This window comes from Coregonus lavaretus (assembly GCF_964263955.1).
Source record: "Coregonus lavaretus genome assembly, contig: HAP1_SCAFFOLD_251, whole genome shotgun sequence".
In the NCBI taxonomy this organism is placed as follows: domain Eukaryota; kingdom Metazoa; phylum Chordata; class Actinopteri; order Salmoniformes; family Salmonidae; genus Coregonus; species Coregonus lavaretus.
The window spans coordinates 514,195-529,601 of record NW_028166533.1 but is presented as its reverse complement, the minus strand read 5'-3'; the positions used below and the strand labels follow the sequence as shown (position 1 = coordinate 529,601).

Below are 15,407 nucleotides of genomic sequence, written 5' to 3'. Positions count from 1 at the left end.
TGAAATTCGAGAAGGTCGGTGCATATTCATGAGTTCTCTCTAAACAGCAACAGCCATCAACCGGTGGATGGAAACTTTCTGACCTAATGTTTTTACTTGTAGCTAGTGTAAAACGTGTCCAACCCCACCGACATACAGCAGCTGTACTGACTGCTAGTAGCAACTATTTATTGTGCATTGGGGAATAAGCTATATAGTTAGCTAACATTGTTATTTTTCGTCAACAACTCTTCCTCTCTGACAACAGACAGTTACCAAGCGACAATAGCTACTTCCTCTGGAAAAAATAACATTGACAACAAAAAAAATGACAACCTATATTTAGCTGACTTTGCTGTTAAATGACTTCTAATTAAAACGACTGACTTAATCTCTCCAAGAAGTTGTAGTTGGTTCTCACTTCCCTTCTCGATGAATTTGAAATACCTTCGCTATAGAATTCAGGCGGTTGACGACAACACCCCTAATCGAATATTCAAAGAAGTATTCAAATAAGGGTATCTACCAATCCAAAAAGAGGAATAAGGAAGAACTTGAGAGCTCGCCGTTTCCGAGTTTGTGGACAACGATCCACATTGTTAAGGCAGAGACAAGACCATCTCGTCATTACATAGAGTATCTCTGACTAAATATGGCCAGGGCTTATATCAGGTGGGTACTGGGCAGTAATCCAGGCTCTGTCGTAGCCGGCCACGACCGGGAGACCCATGTGGCGGCGCACAATTGGCCCAGCGTCGTCCAGGGTAGGGGAGGGAAGGGCCGGCAGGGATGTAGCTCAGTTGGTAGAGCATGGCGTTTGCAACGCCAGGGTTGTGGGTTCGATTCCCACGGGGGGGGGGCAGTATGAAAATGTATGCACTCACTAACTGTAAGTCGCTCTGGATAAGAGCGTCTGCTAAATGGCTAAAATGTAAATGTAAAAATGTATTGGCTGTGTGGGGGCTACATCCTAAACCAAGAGTGACACCTGGTGGTACTATAGACATTACACGCTGGTTTCTAGAAAAGCAAAACCCATGAAAGCAAATATTGCAATCCAGCCACATCAATGTTTAGTTGTCAGAAAACAACTGAAGAGAAATGACAGACGTACACTTTCATAAAGTCCGTCAGACGTTGTAGACACATCTTTATTGTTTAATCAAACTTTTATTTATTTATTCTTTCTTCCAGTTACACAAAACATTTGGGGCGTTCTTAAGTTACTGTTAAAAAAAAAACAGCACACATGCAATGGCTCAAATTAACATTTTGTACATAAAGAAGTATTTCCCAATACTGTCCTTTGTATCCATTTGACTATGCTGGTTTTCACATGATCAGTTGATCATTTCTCAGTTATTGATCGTTGTGGTTAATCAATCTTTAAATGGAGGTAAACTACTGTGTAACAGTGAAGTTTAACTCAACAACATCGAGTCATGAGCCTGAGAGACAGATCTGTTCAGTTTAACTCAACAACATCGAGTCATAAGCCCTGAGAGACAGATCTGTTCAGTTTAACTCAACAACATCGAGTCATAAAGCCTGAGAGACAGATCTGTTCAGTTTAACTCAACAACATCGAGTCATAAGCCTGAGAGACAGATCTGTTCAGTTTAACTCAACAACATCGAGTCATAAGCCTGAGAGACAGATCTGTTCAGTTTAACTCAACAACATCGAGTCATAAGCCCTGAGAGACAGATCTGTTCAGTTTAACTCAACAACATCGAGTCATAAAGCCTGAGAGACAGATCTGTTCAGTTTAACTCAACAACATCGAGTCATAAAGCCTGAGAGACAGATCTGTTCAGTTTAACTCAACAACATCGAGTCATAAGCCTGAGAGACAGATCTGTTCAGTTTAACTCAACAACATCGAGTCATAAGCCTGAGAGACAGATCTGTTTGTACCATCATGCCAACTCCTTGTCAGTCACTGTCACGCCGAAGCCATTATTTGGCTTGACAATGACAGCAATGGAGTTGGAAAGAGCACAAACAGATCTGGGACCCGCATGGTGAGCAAAACTGGTATTTTCAACCAATTTGGCTCACTGGGGAGGCTAACAAGTCATTACATAGTCCAGACAGAATGCATTACATAGGCCAGACAGAACGTGTGTTTCCTTGAACGCCTATACAAGTCTATCATGTTGTGTTTCTGTGAGGCAACATTGAGAAAGTGCTTGTACCAAGTTGTTACAAGGGGGTAGGTGGAACGCACGGTATGACCCATACAGTACCCATCTGTGCAGAAGGAGGCTAGCCTACCGTAAACCTGCTAACAGTAGTGCATACCCATACAGTACCCATCTGTGCAGAAGGAGGCTAGCCTACCGTAAACCTGCTAACAGTAGTGCATACCCATACAGTACCCATCTGTGCAGGAGGAGGCTAGCCTACCGTAAACCTGCTAACAGTAGTGCATAGACACTAGCCTACCGTAAACCTGCTAACAGTAGTGCATAGACACTAGCCTACCGTAAACCTGCTAACAGTAGTGCATAGACACTTGAAACTCCCTAGTACACAGACTACTGCTGTTTGCTATTACTTTCTGTTAGTTAGATATCTGACCAATACTCCTTTCACTTTGTTAGATATCTGACCAATATTCAGTTAAGATATCTGACCAATACTCCTTTCACTTTGTTAGATATCTGACCAATATTCTGTTAAGATATCTGACCAATACTCCTTTCACTTTGTTAGATATCTGACCAATATTCCTTTCACCAATTTGACTTTTACTTCACAAGGAGTTCTAGGAATCTGAGTAATTGCATGTACTTAAAATGCAACAATCAATTAGCTAATTTCCCTTCTGCATTGATATGGATGGGTTAGCCTGCACTATTTAACCTGTACATCACAACAAAACGTACTATTACACCATGATGCGTGATAGGATGGTCTTATTATTCCACCATGATCAGTGATAGGATGATCTTATTATTCCACCATGATGCGTGATAGGATGGTCTTATTATTCCACCATGATCAGTGATAGGATGATCTTATTATTCCACCATGATGAGTGATAGGATGATCTTATTATTCCACCATGATGAGTGATAGGATGATCTTATTATTCCACCATGATGAGTGATAGGATGATCTTATTATTCCACCATGATCAGTGATAGGATGATCTTATTATTCCACCATGATCAGTGATAGGATGATCTTATTATTCCACCATGATGAGTGATAGGATGATCTTATTATTCCACCATGATGAGTGATAGGATGATCTTATTATTCCACCATGATGAGTGATAGGATGATCTTATTATTCCACCATGATGAGTGATAGGATGATCTTATTATTCCACCATGATGAGTGATAGGATGATCTTATTATTCCACCATGATGAGTGATAGGATGATCTTATTATTCCACCATGATGAGTGATAGGATGATCTTATTATTCCACCATGATGAGTGATAGGATGATCTTATTATTCCACCATGATGAGTGATAGGATGATCTTATTATTCCACCATGATGAGTGATAGGATGATCTTATTATTCCACCATGATGAGTGATAGGATGATCTTATTATTCCACCATGATGAGTGATAGGATGATCTTATTATTCCACCATAATGAGTGATAGGATGATCTTATTATTCCACCATGATGAGTGATAGGATGATCTTATTATTCCACCATAATGAGTGATAGGATGATCTTATTATTCCACCATGATGAGTGAGTGATTGGATGATCTTATTATTCCACCATGATGAGTGATAGGATGGTCTTATTATTCCACCATGATGAGTGATAGGATGGTCTTATTATTCCACCATGATGAGTGATAGGATGATCTTATTATTCCACCATGATGAGTGATAGGATGATCTTATTATTCCACCATGATCAGTGATAGGATGATCTTATTATTCCACCATAATGAGTGATAGGATGATCTTATTATTCCACCATGATGAGTGATAGGATGATCTTATTATTCCACCATAATGAGTGATAGGATGGTCTTATTATTCCACCATGATGAGTGATAGGATGATCTTATTATTCCACCATGATGAGTGATAGGATGATCTTATTATTCCACCATAATGAGTGATAGGATGGTCTTATTATTCCACCATGATGAGTGATAGGATGATCTTATTATTCCACCATGATGAGTGATAGGATGATCTTATTATTCCACCATGATGAGTGATAGGATGGTATTATTATTCCACCATGATGAGTGATAGGATGATCTTATTATTCCACCATAATGAGTGATAGGATGGTCTTATTATTCCACCATGATGAGTGATAGGATGATCTTATTATTCCACCATGATGAGTGATAGGATGATCTTATTATTCCACCATGATGAGTGATAGGATGATCTTATTATTCCACCATGATGAGTGATAGGATGATCTTACTATTACACCATGATGAGTGATAGGATGATCTTATTATTCCACCATGATGAGTGATAGGATGATCTTATTATTCCACCATGATGAGTGATAGGATGATCTTATTATTCCACCATGATGAGTGATAGGATGATCTTATTATTCCACCATAATGAGTGATAGGATGATCTTATTATTCCACCATGATGAGTGATAGGATGATCTTATTATTCCACCATGATGAGTGAGTGATTGGATGATCAGTTATTCATGTATCCTCTATATAATTCTGGACACATGTTCTATAGTTATTGCTGTGTGAGGTGCATATGGAAGCAATGTTTCATATTTCACACAAAACCTTTAGAGGTCATACCAGTGATTCAAAAAAAGTTTATGGAGAAATGACCCCGAGTACAGGAGCTAGGAAAATCAAACCAAACCAAAACATATTTGTGTGCCCTAAATGGTACCATATTCCCTATATAGTGCACTACTTTTGACCAGAGCCCACAGGGTTCAGGTCAAAAGTAGTGCACTATATACAGTAGGGCCCTCAAACTCAACTCTGGACCTGGAAGCCAGTTCCTCTGCTTTTCTCCCATAGCCCCCCCTCTAATCAGGGACTGATTTAGACCTGGGACACCAGGTGGGTGCAATAATTATCAGGTAGAACAGAAAACCAGCAGGAATCAGGACCTCGTAGTGTAAGAGTTGAATAGCCCTGAAAACATAGACTTTTTTTTAAACATAGTTACACATGGCACATATTCACACATTGTATTTCCTTTCAAATGTTTCCGCTTCATACTAAAAAGGTGAGCCCGCTACCTGTCACACATTTAGAGTTTCCTTTTGAAGGGAACAGTTCTGAGCTCTGATCGTCGAGGATGTTTGAAACCTGTTTCTCTTATTATATTATACTACTGAAGACATTTTAGAAACATAACTTTAATTTCCTTTGCTAAAACGGTATACTCTTTCTTGACCTAGAAATGCATTAATTAAGACTATAGCCACCCCAGCGCAGCCACACAGGATAAAGTGCTTCCAAGGTGGTGAGTAGATGACGTAAGTGCTGAATTGGACATTTCCTAAAGGGCTTTATAGCAGAGCAGTTCACCTGAGGGAATCTATCTCTCCGAGGGCTTTAGACCCTGACACAGAGAGAGAAAAGAGACTACAATACAAAGTGCACCAGGGTTTCCAGTCTTCCCTATCCGGCCTCCAGCCTCCAGTCTCAGGTGAGGGGAGGATTGTCGTTCTCGTCCCCAGCGAGACCTTCCTCTCCTGGGATGAGGGCCTCCACCTCCTTGGCCTCTTTACCTTCTTCCACTCCCAGCAGCCTCACACCCCTGGAGGACGGACGGACGGACGGACACAGAGAGACAGACAGACAGACAGACAGACAGACAGAGAGAGAGACAGAGAGAGAGAGAGAGAGAGAGAGAGAGAGAGAGAGAGAGAGAGAGAGAGAGAGAGAGAGAGAGAGAGAGACAAATCAAATCACATTTTATTTGTCACATGCGCCAAATACAACAGGTGTAGACCTTACCATGAAATGCTTCCTGACAAGCCCTTAACCAACAATGCAGAGTTAAAAAGTAAGACAAGAATAGAAAATTAATAAGGAAATGAGGGGATAGTGAGGGGATAGTGAGGGGATATGGAGGGGATATGGAGGGGATAGTGAGGGGAGAGTGAGGGGATGGTGAGGGGATAGTGAGGGGAGAGTGAGGGGAGAGTGAGGGGATAGTGAGGGGGTAGTGAAGGAGTAGTGAGGGGATAGTGAGGGGATAGTGAGGGGAGAGTGAAGGAGTAGTGAGGGCATAGTGAGAGGAGAGTGAGGGGATAGTGAGGGGATAGTGAGGGGATAGTGAGGGGATAGTGAGGGGAGAGTGAGGGGATAGTGAGGGGATGGTGAGGGGATAGTGAGGGGGTAGTGAAGGAGTAGTGAGGGGATAGTGAGGGGATAGTGAGGGGATGGTGAGGGGATAGTGAGGGGGTAGTGAAGGAGTAGTGAGGGGATAGTGAGGGGATAGTGAGGGGAGAGTGAGGGGATAGTGAGGGGAGAGTGAAGGAGTAGTGAGGGGATAGTGAGGGGATAGTGAGGGGATAGTGAGGGGAGAGTGAGGGGATAGTGAGGGGATGGTGAGGGGATAGTGAAGGAGTAGTGAGGGGAGAGTGAGGACATAGTGAGGGGATAGTGAGGGGATAGTGAAGGAGTAGTGAGGGGATAGTGAGGGGATAGTGAAGGAGTAGTGAGGGGAGAGTGAGGGGATAGTGAGGGGATAGTGAGGGGATGGTGAGGGGATAGTGAGGGGGTAGTAAAGGAGTAGTGAGGGGATAGTGAGGGGATAGTGAGGGGATAGTGAGGGGGTAGTGAAGGAGTAGTGAGGGGATAGTGAGGGCATAGTGAGGGGATGGTGAGGGGATAGTGAAGGGATAGTGAGGGGATAGTGAGGGGATAGTGAGGGGAGAGTGAAGGAGTAGTGAGGGCATAGTGAGGGCATAGTGAGAGGAGAGTGAGGGGATAGTGAGGGGATAGTGAGGGGATAGTGAGGGGATAGTGAGGGGAGAGTGAGGGGATGGTGAGGGGATAGTGAGGGGATAGTGAGGGGATGGTGAGGGGATAGTGAGGGGGTAGTGAAGGAGTAGTGAGGGGATAGTGAGGGGATAGTGAGGGGATAGTGAGGGGAGAGTGAGGGGATAGTGAGGGGGTAGTGAAAGAGTAGTGAGGGGATAGTGAGGGCATAGTGAGGGGATGGTGAGGGGATAGTGAAGGGATAATGAGGGGATAGTGAGGGGAGAGTGAAGGAGTAGTGAGGGCATAGTGAGGGCATAGTGAGAGGAGAGTGAGGGGATAGTGAGGGGATAGTGAGGGGATAGTCAGGGGAGAGTGAGGGGATAGTGAGGGGATAGTGAGGGGATAGTGAGGGGAGAGTGAGGGGATAGTGAGGGGATAGTGAAGGAGTAGTGAGGGGAGAGTGAGGGGATAGTGAGGGGATAGTGAAGGAGTAGTGAGGGGATAGTGAGGAGTAGTGAGGGTGAGTGAGGGGATAGTGAGGGGATAGTGAGGGGATGGTGAGGGGATTGTGAGGGATAGTGGAGGGGATAGTGAGGGGATAGTGAGGGGAGAGTGTAGGGTAGTGAGGGCATAGTGATGAGGAGTGTGAGGGGATAGTGAGGGGATAGTGAAGGGTAGTGAGGGTGAGAGTGGAGGGATAGTGAGGGTATAGTGTGGGGATTTGAGGGAGTAGTGAGGGGATAGTGAGGGGGTGAGTGAGGGGAGTGTGAAGGAGTAGTGAGGGATAGTGAGTTGTGAGTGTGGGTGATAGTGTGGGGATAGGAGGGGATGTGTGGGGATAGTGTGGGGGATGGTGAGGGGATAGTGAGGGGGGGTTGTGAAGGAGTAGTGAGGGGATAGTGAAGGGATAGTGTGGGGATGGTGTGGGGATTGTGAATGAGTAGGTGAGGGGTTAGTGAGGGGTTAGTGAGGGGGATAGTGAGGGGATAGTGTGGGGTAGTGTGGGGTAGTGAAGGAGTTGGTGAGGGGATGTGTGGGGATAGTGTGGGATGGTGAGGGGATAGTGTGGGGGTAGTGAGGGAGTAGTGAGGGGATAGTGAGGGGATAGTGTGGGGAGAGTGAGGGGATAGTGAGTGGGATTGTGAAGGAGTAGTGTGGGGTGAGTGTGGGGATTGTGTGGGGTTAGTGAAGGTGTAGTGAGGGGATGTGTGGAGTTGTGAGGGGGAGTGTGAGGGGATTGTGTGGGGATAGTGAGGGTGATGGTGAGGGGGATAGTGATGGGATAGTGAGGGGATGTGTGGTGGGAGTGTGAGGAGTAGTGAGGGATAGTGAGGCATAGTGAGAGGATAGTGAGGGGATAGTGAAGGAGTAGTGAGGGGAGAGGTGAGGGGATAGTGAGTGGGTATAGTGAGGGGATAGTGAGTGAGTAGTGAGGGGGTTGTGTGGGGAGAGTGAGGGGAGAGTGAGGAGTAGGTGAGGCATAGTGTGATGTGAGTGAGGGATAGTGAGGGGATAGTGAGGGTGATAGTGAGGGATAGTGTGGGGATAGTGAGGGGTGGTGAGGGGATAGTGAGGGGGTAGTGAAGGAGTAGTGAGGGGATGGTGAGGGGATAGTGAATGAGTAGTGAGGGGATAGTGAGGGGATGTGTGGGGTTGTGAGGGGATAGTGAGGGGGTAGTGTGGGGATAGTGAGGGGGATAGTGAGGGGATGGTGAGGGATTGTGGATGAGGTGAGGGTGGGGTTGTGAGGGATAGTGAGGGGGATGTGAGGGGATAGTGAGGGGATGGTGAGGGGATAGTGAGGGGGTAGTGAGGTAGTGAGGGGATAGTGAGGGTAGTGGGGGATGGTGAGGGGATAGTGATGAGTAGTGAGGGGATAGTGAGGGGTGTGAGGGGATAGTGAGGGGTAGTGGGTGTGGTGGGGATAGTGAGGGGGTGTAGGGTTGTGTAGTGAGGGGTAGTGAGGGGATAGTGTGGGGTTGGTGAGTGGGATAGTGAGGGGTGGTAGTGAAGGAGTGTGAGGGGATAGTGAGGGGATAGTGAGGGGAGAGTGAGGGGATAGTGAGGGGATAGTGAAGGAGTAGTGAGGGGAGAGTGAGGGGATAGTGAGGGGATAGTGAAGGAGTAGTGAGGGGATAGTGAGGAGTAGTGAGGGGAGAGTGAGGGGATAGTGAGGGGATAGTGAGGGGATGGTGAGGGGATAGTGAAGGGATAGTGAGGGGATAGTGAGGGGAGAGTGAAGGAGTAGTGAGGGCATAGTGAGGGCATAGTGAGAGGATAGTGAGGGGATAGTGAAGGAGTAGTGAGGGGAGAGTGAGGGGATAGTGAGGGTATAGTGAGGGGATAGTGAGAGAGTAGTGAGGGGATAGTGAGGGGAGAGTGAGGGGAGAGTGAAGGAGTAGTGAGGGCATAGTGAGATGAGAGTGAGGGGATAGTGAGGGGATAGTGAGGGGATAGTGAGGGGATAGTGAGGGGATGGTGAGGGGATAGTGAGGGGGTAGTGAAGGAGTAGTGAGGGGATAGTGAGGGGATAGTGAGGGGATGGTGAGGGGATAGTGAGGGGGTAGTGAAGGAGTAGTGAGGGGATAGTGAGGGGATAGTGAGGGGATAGTGAGGGGAGAGTGAGGGGATAGTGAGGGGGTAGTGAAGGAGTAGTGAGGGGATAGTGAGGGGATGGTGAGGGGATAGTGAGGGGCTAGTGAAGGAGTAGTGAGGGGATAGTGAGGGGATAGTGAGGGGAGAGTGAGGGGATAGTGAGGGGGTAGTGAAGGAGTAGTGAGGGGATAGTGAGGGGATAGTGAGGGGATAGTGAGGGGATAGTGAGGGGATAGTGAGGGGATAGTGAGGGGAGAGTGAAGGAGTAGTGAGGGGAGAGTGAGGGGATAGTGAAGGAGTAGTGAGGGGATAGTGAGGAGTAGTGAGGGGAGAGTGAGGGGATAGTGGGGGGGTAGTGAGGGGATAGTGAAGGAGTAGTGAGGGGAGAGTGAGGGGATAGTGAGGGTATAGTGAGGGGATAGTGAGGGAGTAGTGAGGGGATAGTGAGGGGAGAGTGAGGGAGTAGTGAGGGGATAGTGAGGACATAGTGAGGGAATAGTGAGGGCATAGTGAAGGAGTAGTGAAGGAGTAGTGAGGGGATAGTGAAGGAGTAGTGAGGGGATAGTGAGGGCATAGTGAGGGGGTAGAGAAGGAGTAGTGAGGGGATAGTGAAGGAATAGTGAGGGGATAGTGAGGGGATAGTGAGGGAGTAGTGAGGGGATAGTGAGGGGAGAGTGAGGGAGTAGTGAGGGGATAGTGAGGGGATAGTGAGGGAGTAGTGAGGGGATAGTGAGGGGAGAGTGAGGGAGTAGTGAGGGGATAGTGAGGACATAGTGAGGGGATAGTGAGGGCATAGTGAAGGAGTAGTGAGGGGATAGTGAAGGAGTAGTGAGGGGATAGTGAGGGCATAGTGAGGGGGTAGTGAAGGAGTAGTGAGGGGATAGTGAAGGAGTAGTGAGGGGATAGTGAGGGCATAGTGAAGGGAGAGTGAGGGGATAGTGAAGGGAGAGTGAGGGGATAGTGAGGGCATAGTGAGGGGAGAGTGAGGGGGTAGTGAAGGAGTAGTGAGGGGATAGTGAGGGGATAGTGAGGGGATAGTGAAGGAGTAGTGAGGGGATAGTGAGGGGATAGTGAAGGGAGAGTGAGGGGATAGTGAGGGGATAGTGAGGGGATAGTGAAGGGAGAGTGAGGGGATAGTGAGGGGATAGTGAGGGGATAGTGAGGGGATAGTGAAGGAGTAGTGAGGGGAGAGTGAGGGGATAGTGAGGGGATAGTGAGGGGATAGTGAAGGAGTAGTGAGGGGAGAGTGAGGGGATAGTGAGGGTATAGTGAGGGGATAGTGAGGGAGTAGTGAGGGGAGAGTGAGGGAGTAGTGAGGGGATAGTGAGGACATAGTGAGGGGATAGTGAGGGCATAGTGAAGGAGTAGTGAAGGAGTAGTGAGGGGATAGTGAAGGAGTAGTGAGGGGATAGTGAGGGCATAGTGAGGGGATAGTGAGGGGATAGCTAGGGCATATTAAGGGGAGAGTGAGGGGATAGTGAAGGAGTAGTGAGGGGATAGTGAGGGGATAGTGAAGGGAGAGTGAGGGGATAGTGAGGGGATAGTGAAGGAGTAGTGAGGGGATAGTGAGGACATAGTGAAGGAGTAGTGAGGGGATAGTGAGGGCATAGTGAAGGAGTAGTGAGGGGATAGTGAGGGGATAGTGAGGGCATAGTGAAGGAGTAGTGAGGGGATAGTGAGGGCATAGTGAAGGAGTAGTGAGGGGATAGTGAGGGGATAGTGAGGGCATAGTGAAGGAGTAGTGAGGGGATAGTGAGGGCATAGTGAAGGAGTAGTGAGGGGATAGTGAGGGCATAGTGAAGGCATAGTGAAAGAGTAGTGAGTGGATAGTGAGGGGGTAGTGAAGGGGTAGTGAGAGGATAGTTAGGGGAGAGTGAGGGGATAGTGGAACACCTGTGTAATGGAACACCTGTGGAAGGAGACTCACAACAACCAGAGCCAGTCCTTGACAAGTAAACGAAAGCTGATGAGTCAGTGAGTCTGTGTATTGATGTGATTGACTGGGTCACATCATCCAGGGAGTGATCATGTGTTACGCCTCATCTAGCCTGACTCATCTCAAGTAGCTCCCTCGTCCCGTTTCCTCCCTCCTTCATTTGGACTGATTCTACTGCTAAACATAGGGTAGTAGCTACCAGGAACTCTGCTAAACATAGGGTAGTAGCCACCGGGAACTCTGCTAAACATAGGGTAGTAGCTACCAGGAACTCTGCTAAACATAGGGTAGTAGCCACCGGGAACTCTGCTAAACATAGGGTAGTAGCCACCGGGAACTCTGCTAAACATAGGGTAGTAGCTACCAGGAACTCTGCTAAACATAGGGTAGTAGCCACCGGGAACTCTGCTAAACATAGGGTAGTAGCTACCAGGAACTCTGCTAAACATAGGGTAGTAGCTACCGGGAACTCTGCTAAACATAGGGTAGTAGCTACCGGGAACATAGGGTAGTAGCCACCGGGAACTCTGCTAAACATAGGGTAGTAGCCACCGGGAACTCTGCTAAACATAGGGTAGTAGCTACCAGGAACTCTGCTAAACATAGGGTAGTAGCCACCGGGAACTCTGCTAAACATAGGGTAGTAGCCACCGGGAACTCTGCTAAACATAGGGTAGTAGCTACCAGGAACTCTGCTAAACATAGGGTAGTAGCCACCGGGAACTCTGCTAAACATAGGGTAGTAGCTACCAGGAACTCTGCTAAACATAGGGTAGTAGCTACCGGGAACTCTGCTAAACATAGGGTAGTAGCTACCGGGAACATAGGGTAGTAGCCACCGGGAACTCTGCTAAACATAGGGTAGTAGCCACCGGGAACTCTGCTAAACATAGGGTAGTAGCTACCAGGAACTCTGCTAAACATAGGGTAGTAGCCACCGGGAACTCTGCTAAACATAGGGTAGTAGCTACCAGGAACTCTGCTAAACATAGGGTAGTAGCCACCGGGAACTCTGCTAAACATAGGGTAGTAGCTACCAGGAACTCTGCTAAACATAGGGTAGTAGCTACCGGGAACTCTGCTAAACATAGGGTAGTAGCTACCGGGAACTCTGCTAAACATAGGGTAGTAGCTACCAGGAACTCTGCTAAACATAGGATAGTAGCTACCAGGAACTCTGCTAAACATAGGGTAGTAGCTACCAGGAACTCTGCTAAACATAGGGTAGTAGCTACCGGGAACTCTGCTAAACATAGGGTAGTAGCTACCAGGAACTCTGCTAAACATAGGGTAGTAGCTACCGGGAACTCTGCTAAACATAGGGTAGTAGCTACCGGGAACTCTGCTAAACATAGGGTAGTAGCTACCAGGAACTCTGCTAAACATAGGGTAGTAGCCACCGGGAACTCTGCTAAACATAGGGTAGTAGCTACCAGGAACTCTGCTAAACATAGGGTAGTAGCTACCAGGAACTCTGCTAAACATAGGGTAGTAGCCACCGGGAACTCTGCTAAACATAGGGTAGTAGCTACCAGGAACTCTGCTAAACATAGGGTAGTAGCTACCGGGAACTCTGCTAAACATAGGGTAGTAGCTACCGGGAACTCTGCTAAACATAGGGTAGTAGCTACCAGGAACTCTGCTAAACATAGGGTAGTAGCTACCAGGAACTCTGCTAAACATAGGGTAGTAGCTACCGGGAACTCTGCTAAACATAGGGTAGTAGCTACCAGGAACTCTGCTAAACATAGGGTAGTAGCTACCAGGAACTCTGCTAAACATAGGGTAGTAGCTACCAGGAACTCTGCTAAACATAGGGTAGTAGCTACCAGGAACTCTGCTAAACATAGGGTAGTAGCTACCAGGAACTCTGCTAAACATAGGGTAGTAGCTACCAGGAACTCTGCTAAACATAGGGTAGTAGCCACCGGGAACTCTGCTAAACATAGGGTAGTAGCTACCAGGAACTCTGCTAAACATAGGGTAGTAGCTACCAGGAACTCTGCTAAACATAGGGTAGTAGCCACCGGGAACTCTGCTAAACATAGGGTAGTAGCTACCAGGAACTCTGCTAAACATAGGGTAGTAGCTACCAGGAACTCTGCTAAACATAGGGTAGTAGCCACCGGGAACTCTGCTAAACATAGGGTAGTAGCTACCAGGAACTCTGCTAAACATAGGGTAGTAGCTACCGGGAACTCTGCTAAACATAGGGTAGTAGCTACCAGGAACTCTGCTAAACATAGGGTAGTAGCCACCGGGAACTCTGCTAAACATAGGGTAGTAGCTACCAGGAACTCTGCTAAACATAGGGTAGTAGCCACCGGGAACTCTGCTAAACATAGGGTAGTAGCTACCAGGAACTCTGCTAAACATAGGGTAGTAGCTACCAGGAACTCTGCTAAACATAGGGTAGTAGCTACCAGGAACTCTGCTAAACATAGGGTAGTAGCTACCAGGAACTCTGCTAAACATAGGGTAGTAGCTACCAGGAACTCTGCTAAACATAGGGTAGTAGCCACCGGGAACTCTGCTAAACATAGGGTAGTAGCTACCGGGAACTCTGCTAAACATAGGGTAGTAGCTACCAGGAACTCTGCTAAACATAGGGTAGTAGCCACCGGGAACTCTGCTAAACATAGGGTAGTAGCTACCGGGAACTCTGCTAAACATAGGGTAGTAGCCACCGGGAACTCTGCTAAACATAGGGTAGTAGCTACCAGGAACTCTGCTAAACATAGGGTAGTAGCTACCAGGAACTCTGCTAAACATAGGGTAGTAGCTACCAGGAACTCTGCTAAACATAGGGTAGTAGCTACCAGGAACTCTGCTAAACATAGGGTAGTAGCCACCGGGAACTCTGCTAAACATAGGGTAGTAGCTACCAGGAACTCTGCTAAACATAGGGTAGTAGCTACCAGGAACTCTGCTAAACATAGGGTAGTAGCTACCAGGAACTCTGCTAAACATAGGGTAGTAGCCACTGGGAACTCTGCTAAACATAGGGTAGTAGCCACCGGGAACTCTGCTAAACATAGGGTAGTAGCTACCAGGAACTCTGCTAAACATAGGGTAGTAGCTACCAGGAACTCTGCTAAACATAGGGTAGTAGCTACCAGGAACTGCTTTCAGCCTTGAGTAAGTAGGAAGTAAGTAGCCTTGCACCACATGGAGGTTGTTGGCACCTTAATTGGGGAGGACGGGAACGTGGTGATGGCTGGAGTGGAATGATATCAAAACACATGGTTTCCTCCCATCAGCAGCCTCCACTGCCTTGGCTTGTGTGAGCCGGAATAGCTAATAGGAGCAGGGAGTCTATCCCCTGATTCTGTAGCTTGAGGCAGCTTGATGTACCCCTTTTGACAGAGCACTAGTCTATCGCAGGTCCTTACCCCCGATCAATCTCCGTAATGCTGAGCGACAAGCAGAGACGGTTTTTGCGACTGCACTTGAGGAAACTTTCAAAGTTCTTGAAATGTTCCGTATTGACTGATCTTCATGTCTTAAAGTAATGATGGACTGTCGTTTCTCTTTGCTTATTTGAGCTGTTCTTGCCATAATATGGACTTGGTCTTTTACCAAATAGGGCTATCTTCTGTATACCACCCCTACCTTGTCACAACACAACTGATAGGCTCAAACGCATTAAGAAGGAAAGAAATTCCACAAATTAACTTTTAAGAAGGCACACCTTTTAATTGAAACGCATTCCAGGTGACTACCTCATGAAGCTGGTTGAGAGAATACCAAGAGTGTGCAAAGCTGTCATCAAGGCAAAGGGTGGCTATTTGAAGAATCTCAAATATAAAATATATTTTGATTTGTTTAACACATTTTTAGTTAGTACATGATTCCATATGTGTTATTTCATAGTTTTGATGTCTTCACTATTATTCTACAATGTATTCTACAACCCTTGAATGTCTAGGTGTTCTAAACCTATTGACCGGTAGTGTAAATCCACACAGA

The 15,407-nt window shown here is 46.9% G+C and overlaps 1 protein-coding gene across 3 annotated transcripts in view; it reads right to left on the bottom strand.

The window, feature by feature from the left end:
- Window positions 1-1,791: 1,791 nt before the first annotated feature.
- The window catches only part of LOC311114581 (lysosomal proton-coupled steroid conjugate and bile acid symporter SLC46A3-like), a 33,866-nt gene continuing 20,250 nt past the window's right edge, over window positions 1,792-15,407 (bottom strand). For 2 of the 3 annotated variants that reach the window (XM_084189822.1, XM_084189821.1), the window contains exon 7: window positions 1,792-5,735. In XM_084189822.1, coding sequence (XP_084045948.1) covers window positions 5,621-5,735 — 115 coding nt within the window. In that variant the 3' untranslated portion in view covers window positions 1,792-5,620. The remainder of the gene's footprint in view (window positions 5,736-15,407) is intronic. The other variant, XR_014611132.1, reaches the window with a different exon arrangement.